At 39.8% G+C, this 16,611-nt stretch overlaps 1 protein-coding gene across 1 annotated transcript in view; it reads left to right on the forward strand.

Annotated features, from left to right (window-relative positions):
- The window catches only part of bcl3 (BCL3 transcription coactivator), a 35,578-nt gene that overhangs the window by 13,002 nt on the left and 5,965 nt on the right, over positions 1–16,611 (forward strand). The window contains exons 3-4 of the mRNA XM_041793684.1: positions 5,206–5,314; positions 13,657–13,858. Of these exons, the coding sequence (XP_041649618.1) occupies positions 5,206–5,314; positions 13,657–13,858 (311 nt within the window). The remainder of the gene's footprint in view (positions 1–5,205; positions 5,315–13,656; positions 13,859–16,611) is intronic.

Below are 16,611 nucleotides of genomic sequence, written 5' to 3' on the forward strand. Positions count from 1 at the left end.
TGAATAAAACTAAAAGGCATTTTGTCTGAGACTAAGACTAAAACTAGAATTAAAAATAGCCACAAAAACTAACAGTGACACATCCATCACAACAGCGTGGCATTGCATTAGAAGAATGCTTATCTGGCCTGCCTGCTGTCTTAACCTTTCACCAATAGGAAACATAAAACGAACACTCTGGACTGTTGAGCAGCCAGAATCCTACATCAGACAAGAATGGGACAAAATTTCTCTCCTAGAACTCCAGCAGCTGGTCTCTTCCTAGACCTTTACAGACTGACAGAGAAGAGTGGATGCTAAACAATGGTGAGCATGGCTCTGTCCCAACTTTTTTGAACATATCATATCAGATGCTCAAGGCATCTGATTTGTCAGGCTTTAGACCTTCATTCGCTGTACCAGAAAGGAAAACACACAAGCTGTCTTCTTATCTGACTTTTTATCTGTCACCTCTTCTCTTGTTCTCTTAACACTTACACACACTCACACTAGATCTGTGTTATTGCGGCAAGAGCGGGACTCCTGTCTACGTCAGTGTCGCTGTGCTTGGGGTTATCTGGGGCTGTGGTCTGCCCCACTTCCAGGAACAAGAAACAGTATGGTTTCATCTTTAGAGAAAAGAGAGAGATGGATACAGAATGAAAATAGTATAAAAAGAGACACAGCACCACTGTAGGACTATAAAAAGGCATATTCTGCTTTTATAGTTTTAGTGTTTATAGAGAGATGTTCTGATTCATTTGCCTGACTGAAAAACTTAAGCATTAAAAGCATTAGACGTTCTGCATATGCCCACCAAAACTTTTCCAAGACTGAAAATGACAAAATCCTTTATGAGTCAAATAGAAGTGGCTTGCAGCGTTTTTAAACTGCAACTTTACAGCATCACTGTATGACTTATTGTTAAGGCACTGCAGGGGCTTTTCATGGGAAGCTAATAGCATGTACAGTAAGTATTAAAAAAAGATGCTGATACAGATTTGGTCAGTTACAGTAACAGGGACCAGCTAAGGAAAGACCCATCACACTCACTCCTGTTCTAATGAACAGTTCTGCTTTTTTTGCTGCTTTGGTCAGATGTTAGGAGGAAATCATCTTATTTCATAACAGAAGTCCCAATGTGCTCTTGCAAATGCATTTTTGCTTGCTTTTACCGAGGATTGGTTATGCTTGTGCATGCAATTTGCAAACAAATGCATGTTTGCACACATGCATGCCCAGCTTATCTAAATCAGCATTCATTTTATAACAGTTTTAATTGTATACTCTGAGATCAGTGGAGCAGTTTTTTTCTGCACCAGCCCGGTGAAGACTGATACTTGCCCAACAAATCACAGGCATCACTCGGCATCACAGGCATCAATACACACTAGTGGTGGGCAGTAAACCGGTATCGATACGGTCACAATTTTTGCCACAGAATTAGTTTTTGCAACACTGTCAACACTAGTTCAAGTGTGTGCTTTGTGTTGTAATGTGAGGCTTAACTGATGCCGCCGTTAGTGTAGCAGAGTGATAGGTGACAGTCATTAGGTCAGTCTGAGCCCTGCCCTTCCAAAATGCTTTCAGTGGAAGCATTCCCAGATGATTGTGAAATATTTTCAGTTGATCTGGCATGTCAGGTTCGCTGTTTCCTGCCGACAGGGCTTTTTGTTTTACAGTTTAAGGATCCTTCAATTCTCAACCTGACATTAGGGACGGCAAAATTACACATGCCAAAAACTAAGCACTCTGCTAGAGCACAGTTTAAGTCTGGCATTTTAACAGAAATCCCAGATAACTGCAGTCAGCCATATACTAGGTTTTAACCTTGTCTTGCACTATATTTGGCCATCAGTGAAAAAAGAATGTACACCCTTACTGTAGATGGACAAATGATTGAAGTGCATGCAAATATGCATATATTTTTGAAATTACTTTTTGCTTAAATTCTATTCCAGTTTTGGAAAGAAAAGTGTGAAGGGAGGGCTGGACAGCAGAGCAGGGCTTAGTGCTGTTGCCTCTGTGGCCTTTCTGTGCAGAGTTTGCATGTTCTTCCCATGCATGCGGGGGTTCTCTCCGGGTACTCCTGCTTCCTCCCGCCACAAAGACATGCTCATTAGGTTAATTGGTGACACTCAGTTGTCTGTAGGTGTGAGTGTGACCGTGCCTGGTTTTCTGTCTCTGTATGTCATCCCTGTGATTGACTGGCGACCAGTCCAGAGTGTACCCTGCCTCTTGCCCAATGACAGCAGGGATAGGTTCCAGCCCCCGTGACCCCAACGGGATAAGTGATATAGAAAATGGTCGGATGAATGAAATGTGCAGGAAAGTGAACATCTGGTGTTCAATTGCAGAAGTTGGCATTACACGAGGTATGGCTATTAAAAAAACAAGACTGATTTTGTAATACAGTTTTTATTGAAAATAAATATTTTTCAATGCCTTTCTCCTTCAATATACTCTCCTTCTGCATCAACACACTGCTGCATTTGGATCTTCCACTGATCAAAACAGTGCAGTAGGTCTTCTCCAGAAAAGTGTTTAAGAACCTCTGTCATTCTTTTCTTAACTTTTGACATCGACACAAAACGTTTTCCTTTGAGCACAGATTTGATATCAAGGGTTAGGGTGATCATTCAGTGTGATTAGGTTTTTAACGATTTCTCCACAATTGTGGTCTCTTTCTTCAGACTTCTCACAGTTTTTTTTACCTGTTTGTAATAGTGTTGATTCCTCATTGACCCTTCTGGAACCCACTCCTCAAAAATTATACCCTTAATGTCAAAGATAACAATCAAAATGGCCTTGAATTTGGACTTGCTTTATTGTACTTTCTTCATCCTTGGTGATAATTGTGTTTTCCTATGCATTGACTGCCGTTTTGTCTCAGGATCGTATTGAAAGATCCAAGTTTTATTGCATGTAATCGTTAGGCACACACTTAAGTTATCTTCAAATTTTCATGCAAAATTTGCCAAACTGTTTCTTTATGAATGAAGACCACTTCTGCTATCATTCTTATACTGGGTTGTTGATTGTTTCCAACAATTTGTTCAATGTTTTTCAAGTTTGATGTGCATGGGTGCCCATAACGTCTATCACCTTGGTTATCACCCTGCCTTCACAAAATCTTTTGTGCCATTCAAACACCCAATGCACGTGACATGCATGTTCCCCACTAACCTCGGTTAATTAACTAAAAGATTCAGTCGCTGTTTTGTTCAATTTCAACAAAAGTTTCAAGTTAATGTGTTGCTTAACTTTTAAACCAATAATTTTCTGAGACCTTAGCAAAAACACGTGCACTTCAGTCAGTAGCTAGTAGTGAATGGCACTTATCAGAAATTTGCAGCAGTTGTGCTTTTATACCCAACCTTTAATATATAACATGTGGTTTTATCCTTATGAGCGCCGCCTCATTATATGATATGTCATACGCCAAAGAGTTTGTTTTTCAGTGAGGTGTTTAATCTACATTTTCTTCAACAGGAAATTACAGTTGTTACTAACTCCATGTCAGTGGGACACCATCTCTGAGAGGAAGTGTCGCAAATGTTTTTGTCATCCACAGAACTTATTTCATGCAAGGGCACTTTAAACTTCTCTAGAAATGTCCTGCTTCCTGCCTAAGGGTTGTATGTCTGTTGATGACTTATCCATAGGATGAAGCTGTGAAGAGTAAACCTACAGAAAGCCCCTGTTAGATACCATACAGCCTCATGGCTGCATTTCACAGAAAACACAGCAAGATTAAGAATTCTGCCGTTGTTACTGACAACAGGAACTGACTTAATACCGCCTGGCTCTTACTGGAAGCTACTGCTATAGACAGAATGAAAAGAACAAATCAAAAACTGCTTTACTCTTTTTTCTACAATGTGCCCTCCCCCTGCTTAGTTTTCTGCTTTTCCCTGTCTTTAGGCTGCATTTCTTCTTTCACTTCAGGTACAAACCACAGATAATGATTTCCCCGTTAGTCTTGATAAGGGTGTGATAAGGCACTGTGAGTCATGCATGCCTATACATCTGTGGAGCTTTTCTGTACAACTGTCACTTGGATAATTTAGATCAACTAATCAAGTAGACTTTGCAGCTGCCAAAAAAAAAAAAAAACATAACAAAAACAAAAAACAAGACAGTCTCAGTTATGAGGCCATAATAAGACTGTCTTTTTTCTTATTCCAATGAAGCAGTAATATAATTTCTTAGGGGTATACTGTTTAGCATAGCTCAAGGGAAAAACCTAAACCTGGTCCTCTTTGACAAAAAGAACCTCCTCTTTAGCATTTACCAGCAGGTCAAAAATTTTTTTTGAATAAATAAAAAAATAATGCTTCAGGTTATGAGCTGCTGGTAAATTACAGTGTTGTACATTCTAAATGCTAATTACACTAGTGTGCTGTTGGCTTACGGACAAATCTGATTTCTCATTCTACTGATCTAACCTTTGCAAAGAGAGACATAAAGTAAATTCTGTATTTAGTGTTGAAGTCCTGAAGTCTGACATCCGTTTGACTGAAGTAAAACAATCATATAGGAAAGTGATTTGTTGCACAGTGAATCATGTCTTCATCATCATGTTAGTGTTATGTTGCCACTTCAACACACATACAGTGCATTGCACATACTTATCTATTTATAGTAGCTTCTAGGATACTTAAAATATGCTTACAAACAGCCATTTTGAAGTCTTAAGTTGGACATTTTTTGCTTCTGCTGTCTTGAGTTTGTGGCCAGATCTGACCATATAAGGACAGTTGGGTAAAGGTATGGAAGAGAGGGGGTTTGCATATGAAGTCACCAAAGTAACAACATTTTTCAGTGTCCAAGGCTAATTCAGCAACTGGCTAATAAACTAGCAGGCCAAGACTCCAGACAATGAAACATGACATATCATAAAATGCTACATTTTAAGCTGGATCGGAGAAGTCATACATACTTTATGTAACCTAAAGGTTGATGGTATGCATATAAAAGTGTAGATCAAGCATGTACATAAAGACAATGAAAATGTTGTAAAATCAGACAACACCATAGACCATACAACATAAACAGTACAATATTATACAAAGACCCAGAAGACCTATATGATTATAAAATGAAAACCTGTAGCCCACTTGAATACCCTTTAAAACAGAGCTGCTGTCTTCTTTAATATTTTATTTTGACCAGCTTGTGTAAAATATGCTGTTTTTGTAATTCTATGTCATATCGTTTCAACAGAGCTCTTCACATAGCTGTGGTGCAGGAAGAACAGGCCATCGTCTGCAAACTGATTCAACTCCTTCAGTTGGCACACAGAAGCCTAGATATCTACAACAACCTTCGCCAGGTAAAATTAATCACCTTTTTGTGCTAATCTTTGGACTGAACTGACCCTGAGGCTGTTCTGATTGTATCTATTCCCATTACAAAGAAGTGTCATCCCTGAAGTGATAGACTTTTAGAATGTTCAGTTCCTCGTGAGTATTTGGTCTGAACTGGGCTTAGGAGCAGAGAAGTGGAACAGAAATTCACAGGCCTTATTAAATCCATCAACGTTTCTCAAATTAGAGATGTGCACGGCTGGATGGCTAAACGGTGAAATTTGCCTAAAATCCTTGGCAAATGCTCTCCTTCCGTCACTATTCGTCACTGTAGCTTCAAGTAATGGCCCTCTGTCTTCCTGTCAGAGCTCCTCTGGCATAACGCTGGACTTAAACATGAGAAGCTTAGCGGTTAGCATGTCATAAGAACAGTGGGGTATCACAGTTTTTTTCAGCTAGAATGTATGCTGTTGAGGGTTATACTTAAATATAATTACTCAACCAATATAAAAAGAGGCCACATATCAAAGTATTGATCTGCAGAAAGGAACAAAGGCTGTGGAGCTAGCTGCTAATGTTAGCAATGCTCTATACCAGCCTTTCTCAACCTTTGGGTCCCGACCCCAATGGGGGTCGCAAGATGATTTCTGGGGGTCGCCAAATCATTTTGAAAAAATATAAATGCACATAATATTAAATTACATAATTTCAGACAGGGAGTGGTTTTATTTGTTTTCTGCTTCATTATTTGTCCAAAATTCATTGTATCAACTGTGAACAATACCAAACAGGAAGTTTTAAAAGATCACAAAGATGACCTGGACACTTCAAAACTGTTGGTGTGAGAGCTTATGAAGAAACGGAGCTGATCCATGATCCATTAAGATGACCACTCCAAATCTCACCCCCACCCCATGATCCGTCTATACATAATAAGTTCATCATAACGGTGTGAAATGATGAAATGCTGTTACTGGAAACTTGTGCTGCCTCCATGAGGAGAATGTGGCCTTTATTTAGTTCATGTATGCATGCGGACTCGTTCATAGTGCCGGTATCTGTGACTTTGAAACTTTGATTCAGTTGCTGCTTCGTTATGCCTCCTTCTCTTCTCGCTGTCTGTCAGTCACACATCCATCAGCTGTTGGCTGTGCTATCATCAGTCAGAAGCTTAGATGAGTAGCGTGACGGGCTGTTGTATACTGCAGTGGTAAACTTAGCAAAACAAACTCTGAGCGCCATAGAGTCCACTTTTAGCTCCAAAAGTGAAGTTCTAGCTCCAAAAGCGAAGTTCTAGCTCCAGTTAAACGCACCCTGTTTTTTGTCTCACACCAGATAGGGTGCATTTTTTTTTTTTTTTAATTAAAAAAGAAGTGTAAAATCTCGTTTCATGAGATAAGACTCATTTCGTGACATAATGTATGTCATGTGAACATTATTTGCTTAAAGAAAATGAACTTATTTTGCCTTAAATGCCATTTTCTTGAGGGAGATCTTCAGCTGTTGCTAATAACACATTAGTTAGCTAGTGGACGCTAAGGTTAGCTAGCATGCTAGCATGCTTACAGTGCAATATCCTCTCTCAATTCTTGCACTCAAAATGTTTAGTAGTATGCGATTTGGCATACACAGCATTAATTTTAGAAATGCAGAATTATTTTTGATACCTAAGCCTTCCCCTGGAAAAGTATAGCTTTGTGGTTATCATGAATGGGAATACGATTAAAGAGACCGAATTGTTAAGCTGTTCAGTTTGACATTTCAATATAGAGGTCTATGGAATTTGACTTACTCTTGAAGCCAGCCTCAAGTGGTCATTTGAGGAACTGCAGATTTTGTAACATATTAATTGGCTTAATTTTCATTGGGTGGGGGTAGGGGGGTGTTTTTAATTCGAAGCCAAATTATCTTTTAATCTTGCAGCCATTGAAACAACACTGATTTAGTGTTATGCTGTTATTAGCAGTTGTAGAATGGAAGTCAGTGGGGGACTTCTGCCCTGCCAACCACAACACGTAAAACATATTCCCCTGCTTCACCCTTCTGATAAGAGTTACATGAAAAAGAATGAAGGAGGAAGTGCCTTGGTTTCCTCCTTGCCTTGTGCTGCGTTATCAAACTCTCTTTCGGCCATGGTGGCTGATGGTTATGCAGTGGAATTCACCCTTCCTGATTTCTCCACCTGCACTTGCCACAAGCTAAAGCCGCACACATGCTGGGAAGGGAAGGACCAAATGTTTTTACTAGCCTGTTGCTCAGCTTGTATATGTTTGTTGTCCTCAGGGGACGGATTTTTTTTAGGGTTTTCATATCATGTTTACTATGTTGGGAAATTAAGAAGAGAGCTATGATGATTAATCGTGACTCACATGAACTCTCATGACCCCTAAACTCATATAGTATGTCAAAGTTTTCACAAAAGGCACATGAATCAGCAGGACAAACTATGACATAAGTTGCAAAAATTCAAAATTTCGGTTTGCATTAAATTAGATAATTTAGTTTATTTTTTTGTATATGAATAGTTTAAGTGAAACACCTTCGTCAGGGTACCTGTTGCTTTTTATGATTTATATTAAAAGACAAAAAAAACCCTCTGAAATTTCATGGTGATCACTTCTCTACTCCCTTCTCCTAAAAAGGGAAAATACACCGCATGAAGTGTGTTTAAGTGTTACCCAATCCAGGGCTGTCCCAAACACTGGCCTTTAGCCAATGCTGCCACGTTTTTTTCCACTCTGTTGTCTCCAGCTCCTCACCCTCCTGCAGTGCATCCTGCCAGCTTTTTGTCTTTCTTCCTTCAGTAGAGAAAGCACCTGAGCCCAACAGCGCTTTAGTTCTCGAGACTGGGGTTTCACACCACACAGGACACCACGGGCTCACTTACCAGAAATAACGCTGGTGCTATCATCGCTTGATGTCTTTCCTCATCGCTGAGGCTTGACAAGCAAAGGTTTTGTGATATCCTGTGTGTGTGAAGATGCATACACGCGACACAGATACACAAACTGCTTTTTCACACACTTTAATGTATCATGCCATATGCAGTTGTAACCCAAAAGGGAGATTTTGAGGCACAGGTCCGGTTATACTCATTTGCATGCTAGATTGTGTGGCTTGGGTTGAAAAGACTTAAAGTGCAGACTTGTAAAAAAGAAGGAAGGGAAGTTTTTTAATAAAAAGTTTACCAGGCAGATTTGAACACACTTTCTGGCACTGATCAACTTCCCATAGATGAAGAAAAACAAATACAGCTTTTCCAATATTGATGACAAATCCTGAGTTTCTGTGGTTTTATATAAGGAACTTTCTGACAGAGTGTTACTATCAATGCCGTTTGAACAATAGTGCAAGTGTTGCTGCTGATTTTTGTTCTCTAAACTACTATGATGGCAGAGAGACATCTGTTTGATACTCCCACGCTGGTCATGCTGTCGATGCGGCTGCACAAACACACGCTTAAGTAGATGCTCTTGCCTGTTTATGGTTTAGTGTGTGACACTGATACAAGTGGGGTGTGGGTGCTGAGTCTCCAGGGGGCCACCCACACTGAAACATGCTCAAATGTTCATGAGCTTTAGATAAAAGACATCTACCTAAATGCTGCAGCAACACTGCAGCGTGCAAACTGTATGCATCTTTCAGACAAAGTCAGTCATGGTGCTTTACTTATAGAAATTAATGTGTCTGACTAATGCACAGTATTTTGAATTCATTAAGAAAAATAATAGATGACAGCAATAAGGATATAAAGTTACGTACAAATTCTGAAATGATAAAGCATTAAGAGATGAGATAAAATAAGAAAATCATGATGATATTTGTTTAAGGCAAGCCTATAAATCTTCACTTTAGTAATAATCAGTTTATAGTTATGTATGCTGGTGGCATGGTTTGAATTTCAATAATTGTGCATGTTTGCATGAGTGAGATTTTTCTGTGTGATTGTGTGTGCTTCATATCCTTGTTCCGAGAAGTCACATGACCCCCCCCCCCCCCCTTCTCGCTTTGGGCTGTTTCTCAACATACCTTGCTGAGGTTCAGAGGGTAGTTTACAGGGACTTTCCCTTCCTGCTTGTCTTTCTCTCTCTTTCTCTTGCATTTTTTTCACTTCTGCCTCTCTTTTCATGTCTCTTTCTAAATGTACTATGTTAAAGGAATTTGGATTTCTCAGCATAACTGATAAAGGAGCTGATGCTATCAGTATAACTGTCAACAACACTGACGTAAAAGAGCGCAATCTCTATTTGTGCAACAGGGTGATTTGAACCCTGCATTGTCCACAGCAGAGGATCTCTCACTGCTGCCTTCCACCTCTCTTTGTGTTTGGCACTGCCAACAGCCTGAGGCTGTTCTTTATGGCCATAAACCTCCTCTCATCTCCTCTGTCATCTTTTCACCTCCCTCGTGTTGATCCGCTCATTTTGCAGGAATGCAAGTGTGCGAGGACAGAGCCAGGGGAAAGAGAAGGGATTTTCCCTTGTTATCCTGTCTTTCCCCTGGACTCCCCTCTGACGCTTCCGTTTCTTCCTCATTCCTCTGTCTCTCCGCCTCAATCCCCCCTCACTCTCTTCCTCTTATCAGTGCTGGATTTTTTGTTTTAGTCACTCTCAAGTCCTTTACAGGAACCCACTGCTAGACTGTGCCAACTATGAGTGGTGCATTTCAGAGTCCTTGAATGGCCTGTGTGTGGTGGACGTTTTATTGGTTTAAGAAATAATTCAAGGGGGTGTACGACTTTCATTATTGCTATGGGCATTTTTGTCCAAAAATGAATCCTGGTTATAGGAAGTCTGAAGAACTCAGAAGAATATGCTGTGTGTGTAAGTGTGTCTGTGTGCAATTATGTGTGTTGTTTTATCTATGAGTGTGCGTGAGTCACAGGATTCAGGGAAACAGGAGCTAAAGGGAGGAACACTGGCATTGACACACTCGTGGAATTCCACAACAGCACTCTCCCGCTGCTCAACTACTTTTTTTAATAGCCTTTCCTGGAACAGATCTCCAGTGATCTCCACACATACCACATATAGTTATATTACAGCAAAATAGAAACTTGAAGCAACCATTCGTTCCTGATTGCTTCGTTTATTGTGCAACTTAAAAAACAGCTAAAAATTCCAGATAAATAGACTTCCCTTTATGGCTAAACTTGAGCGCTGCTTTATTTAAACAGCAGGTTGTCAGTGCCCTCCCTGGCCATAGTTGACATAATTATCAACAGGATGATACATGCTTACCTCACCCAAAGGAACATCCTAGATTGCTCAAATGATTTCACTCCACACTTACAGGAAAGCACCTGGAGTTTGAGTGTAATTTTTGTTTTCCCTGCACTCACAGACTGTTTGTCTCTTAGAACAGGTTCCTCCTCATTTTGGACAAATCATACAGTCTCATGTTCGTCTGGTTTCTCCTGTCATTGTTTACTCTGTGTTACATGGTGCAAAGGTCTCCTCTTTGGCAGTCAATTTGATATTGATTGCTGACAAGAATGCTTTTTTGGCATTGTTTTGTGCGCATGTGTGTTGTGTTTAATACACAGTAATCTACATGTAGGCTTATACCTGTTAAGTATGCCATGGTCTTGTGATATGTCTAAAAATAATCTTACCAGACTTACCACTCAAAGTTCCTTGTTTATTCTTTTTAGGTGTTGGCCCTCCTTATGGCTATTGTTTTATTGTGTATCTGACCTTCAACCTGTAGAACAGGTTGGATATGAAGGGAGGCTTTTACCTGAAATTATGACGCTCTTCCATAGACCTACCTTTAAAAAATGAATTCAAAGATTTTATACATCTATACCTTTTGAATTCCTTGTCCATTTACAGGCAGTATAATATTTTAAAACCTTAAACGAACAATTAAAAATGTTGACAGCTATGCTTATTGGCTTGGTTGAGAGAAGATCGTACCACTTTCAGGTCTGTATGATTATGCAACTACAACCACTCGGTTCATTAAAACTTGGCATAAAGAGGTCTTTAAAAAGTAGGAAACAGCTAGCATGGCTTTGTTAAGATTAAATGTAAATTCCTTGTTACATTGCTTTTTACAGTTGTGTTTCTGTAGATTAAACAACCAATATAATCAATGCGTCTGGATAACTTCAGACCAAGACTTGATCGTGTGTGAAAAAATGAAGCCAACGCAGAAGTGCAAAAAAACTGCAAGTCTTTGAATTCCAATCAAGGATGTCCCCAAAAGCCCTGAAAGCCCTATTATTTCCCATATGAACATTTTGTATGTTCTGACAACTAATTAACCTGACATGCCAGATTCACAGTTTTACAACATATCCATGTGGGCAACCACCTATAGTCTGTGTTTTGGAAGGGCTGAGCATTTGAAAAACATCTTGTAGGATGACTGGACGAATGTCCTGTCACATTCATTACAGGCCACAAAAGTGACAAAACGTGAAGTATTTTGCATCTGTCCTCTCAGGGAGCCTTGACAGGCTGCCATTATGGTTGTTAACCATCAGGGGAGTTAGTTAGCGCAAGCTGGTCAGGAGAAGAACAAGAAGAGCTTTCAGCTTGGTTCTTTGCTCTTTTTTAAATAAAGAAATGTGGTCCAGTTCTGATTTAAAAAACTGCTACTATAGCTACGTATGAGCTAATTGGTCTACTAGAAGCCATTGTTTACCAGCTTGTGGTCGCTTCAACTAAACTACACCCGTAGCTTCTCCAAACACTTATTGTGTGTAAAACGTACCCTATGGCTACATCCAAGCCAACTGCCATTCAGCATTGTTTACAGGCTTACAATAAAACTAAATTCTGCCTGTAGCTACTGCCCTTGTAATCCTCAAATGACGCTGATTGGTCTGTTCATTCTCAGACAATAGTTTCTGACTGAAGCTTTACAATATAGATCCACCTGATGACAGACATGGAATCTTGCCATTCATTTTTGTGACCGACTAACATCAGAGTCTGTGAATTGGACTATCTGAAGTAAGACTAGCAGTTGGTCTAAAGGTAAAACTCAGAAAACAGTTAAGATGTATCAGAATGTATTTAAGTTGAGTGGAATATTTGCACAAATATAATTCCTATCTGTTGAGACAGACTGCAAATGGTTTTACTCGCATCTGGTGTAAACACAACATTAGGTTGGTTAGCAGAACGTTGCTAATGTTAGCAGTACTTGCACTGCTAACTGACACACTTGTGCTAAATATGGTTGCTCATTGCTGCGGTTTATATACTAGTTTAACCTCACACAATTTAGATAAAACTTGATCTCTATTTTCTACACTAAAGTTCTCCAAACTGCAGTGATAATATTTTAGCTTGTTTACATCCTGGCAATAGAGTAAGGAGAGAGGCCGGTGAGCTTTGGCAACAGCTAGTCAATGGCTACAGATCCAGAGTGTGGGTGGTTGCGTACAGTTTGAGTACAACATTTGACTGGCAATAAGGACCAACATACAATCATAATAATGTGTTTAGTTGACCAGTAATTATGGTGCTGTTAAGTTGTTTTCTTGGCTAGCTGTGCACAGTTGTTAAAAATACAAGTAGATTACAGTAGAAATTAACATTTTTAAAGCCTGATGGAAAGAGTATACTGGTGTTTCAGTGTTATGCATACATTCACATAGTGAGGGGTATGTTGTAGTTGTTTGTCAGGAGGCTTAAGGCCCAGGACACTTGCTCATTGATCAAATGTTTGGTGGAGGTTGCATTGTTAATATGGTGATAGGCATTAATGGGCTACAGAATGCCTCTCCAGACACCAAGGGTGAGGTCACTGAGACCCTGCTACGTTTTATCGTTTTATAGTCTGTGCTTCAGATCAAGTCACAGCTAGTTTTTAGCCATTTATATTTTTCAAACAAAACCTAAGCTAACCAACCTGAAGTAGAGCTAAATTTTCAGCATGCAGACATTAGTGGTAGCAAGCATTCCTTATTTCACTCTCCATCAGAAAGTGAATGAGTGTTCTCTAAAATGTGATCCATTTCTTCAATGGACTTGCATCATTGCCTTGGGGGTATGATCTAAGCTGATGAATTTGTTAGCAGTCAGGGTCTGGAATTTCCAGTACTTGCTGAAAACATGCAGTCAGAAAAATTACACCAAGATGAATACTTGTTTAGAAATGTTGGCATCCTTAGAGGACAAGACCTCTATCTCTGATTTTAAGAAATTGAAATGATGTCTGTGGAGGAAGTATTGAGTAGGAACATTGTTCAGCATTAGTGGAGGGGTTCACACTTTCTGAATACTATCTTGTTTACACTGTGGTGTGAAAAATTAGAACTATTTTGAGAAACAGGGCGTTTCCCAGTGTTACTATGGACCTGAATACGTTGGTTTGTGTAAACTGTCATCCTTCTTTTCACCCTTCCTCACAGACGCCCCTTCATCTGGCGGTGATAACCCAGCAGGCGAAGATGGTAGAGGCTTTGTTGAGTGCAGGGGCCGACCCTACCACCTTGGACCGTAATGGCCAAACAGCGCTCCACCTCTGCTGCGAGTATGACCAGCATGACTGTCTGTCTGTTGTGCTGTCTAGCTCCTTGTCATCTGCATGCCTGGAAATCAGAAACTTTGAAGGTAAGACATGGTGGACTAAAGACACTTCTTGGTGTGTATTGTGCTGATGACGTCCAAGATTAAGAAAGATCTGAGGTGACTCATTGGCTGATAGTTTGTAGCAATTTCCTCCTAGTAATTTCCCTGGAAGAATTGAATGACAGCATGCTAATTCATCATTACACTAAGATCAGCTGATACATTTGGCTGTAGTTTATCTTTTTTCACAGATTATTTACAATAAAAGAAGTTATGGGCACACTCAAAAGATGATTTTGAGTTTTAATCTACATTCAGGTATTGCACATTCTGAAACAGGAGACATTTACTGTCTGGTCATATAATAACTATTAAATTCTAAGTATTTTTGCATTATAGTTTACTGGGTGATATGAACAATCATAGCCATTACTTGGGTAGAGTTCATGTTGGTGTTTTGGATGTTTTGACAGGAAGAAGAAATGACATGTCCTTCCTCTGTGGTCTGGCTTGGTGTCACTCTGCCACATCTCCACAGAGCATCTATGATGTCAGAGCTCAGGAGACATTTTTAGTGTGAAAGCAGCAACTGGTTACTGAAAAAGCCCCCAAAATACACACAACCTCCTCTCTCCAGTATTATAATGAGCATTATCTAGTGGAGCTTGGTGTGTTTGCAGGGATCAGATCCAGATACATGACAGCTACTTGAAGTGAAAAACAGTCTAACTATTAATAACCCAATTCACAGTGCCCTTTAAAGCCATTATATTTGCATCCCCTGTAATGTTTTGCCTGTATTATGAATGTCATAGAGGTGGGATGGGGGGACATAGTTCCCCCTTCTGTGCTCTCTTCAGGGGTTGTAACAGAGGTGAAAGCGGTTCATGCAATGTCAAAACACAATGTGAAGCCTTGTTACAACACTATCATGGAACTGGACTGTGAAAACATATGATAACTGAGGAAGAGGATTCATGCCCCGGCAGAGCATAGGCCTTGTCCACACATAGGCAGGCATTTTTGAAAGTGGAGTTTTTTCTGTGCACCTGAATAGACCACAGAGGTCACTGCTGCTTCATGCAACACTCCACAGACGCAAATACGATTATGAATGCTGGCGCTTCTGGACGAGACCTGGTTTGGTTTGGTGGGAAAAGTTTTAAAACAAACTGATCATGCAGAAGAACTCTTACAGCATGTAAAAGTGCATTTTCATGTGGACCAAAAGGTTTTTGACAATGCAGCGTGTTGACAGGATTTCTTTTGAAAATGGATTATAAAAACCTCCGTTTACAAAATTACCCACCCACATAGACTGCTAGGCCTTAGAGAAAGTAAATAAAAATCTCTTAAGTCTGCCGTGTTTTACTGCTGTAATGGCAAAAATTCAGGTATCACAAACTATGCCCCTGTTTAACTTAGCTCATAGCAGTACTGCTGTTAGAGTCCTAACAACAATCCTCAAACCACTACAACAACATCTGATTCTTTGTATTGACTTTTATTTCCTTCTGTTTTGTTTCTTGTGTTTATTGGTATCTCAGGGGATAGCTTTTAGCTATTTTGCTAACACAGTGTATATTTATCTCTTAAATAGTTAACAATAAAAACCAAGGTAGCAGATCAAAGTCTGTACACATGTGTATCAGTACATTTATAAAACATAGTGTAAGACTTTCAAATCTTAGTGCACTTTCATAAATATTTATCAAAATATCTAATCACATCTAAAATAAGCCTAGCCTTGCAAAGCAGATGGATACCTCTGTTTCCGTGTTTCTTACTGGCAAATCCATCTTGCAAAGTTCCCATCTGAACCGTTTGGGCCTGGTTAGAAAGTGACAGGACCAATCAGCGTCGAGGGGCAGTACTTTCGGGTGCTGCAGAGTTGTGACAAATATGCAAGCAGCGAGAAGAGCCTGGTGCAGTTATGGCGGAAGACATTAGAGCGGATGCTGCTAAAGCGTAAGTTTTATCAGAACTTGATGACATTTCTTCGTTAAAAGAACAAAGAACAGCAGTGAGATGTTTTCTTTTCAAAAATGACAAAAGTCGTGTACTGACACGTCTACGGTCGCATGGTTCGCTTTACGCAGCTCTCTATGGAGTTTAACCTAATCGTCGGTAGGGGCGCACGTTGGTTTGGGGCTACGGCGTCACATGCTTTGTTGCACTGATTGGCCCGTAAAGATATGACAGACAAAACGTTCACCCAATCACCCTCCCAATTTTTCAAAGGCTCTGCCCTTTTCCAAATGCTGTGTATGGAAGGTTTTTCCAGATGGATGTGTGCAACAAATCCATCTGGCGTATCAGGTTAACATAAGCCCCATTCTCCCGACAAAACCAGATCAACATTTTATTTCAAAATATTACAGGCAAAAAATAAGGCCAAACTTGCTAGAAATACATCTGCCAGTGCAGCTATAAAAACATTACTTAAGTTTGTACTAACCCCAGTCACAACACCACCCATAAAGGGGAGAGGTCTCTAGGTCCTAGTTAATTGGGGGGGCCCATGGTCCATTGTAAAGTTAATCTGTGATAACCGTATTTTATCTTTAACCTGAACAAAAAAAGATTTTTATTTATTTATGCTGTAGTACAACATAGCATTTTTCAAAATGTAAACCCCTTTGCTTAAAACCGAATGACCTTTTTTGGTCATGTTTAAAAGATCGATGGTCACAAAGACTAAACCCTTGGGAAACTACATGTCAAACTTCATAGCTAAGCCATGTGCACAAATGTCAGGATACCAGAGAATAAAGCAGAAGGAAATGAAATAACTA

Source organism: Cheilinus undulatus, linkage group 8 (genome assembly GCF_018320785.1).
Source record: "Cheilinus undulatus linkage group 8, ASM1832078v1, whole genome shotgun sequence".
Taxonomy (NCBI): domain Eukaryota; kingdom Metazoa; phylum Chordata; class Actinopteri; order Labriformes; family Labridae; genus Cheilinus; species Cheilinus undulatus.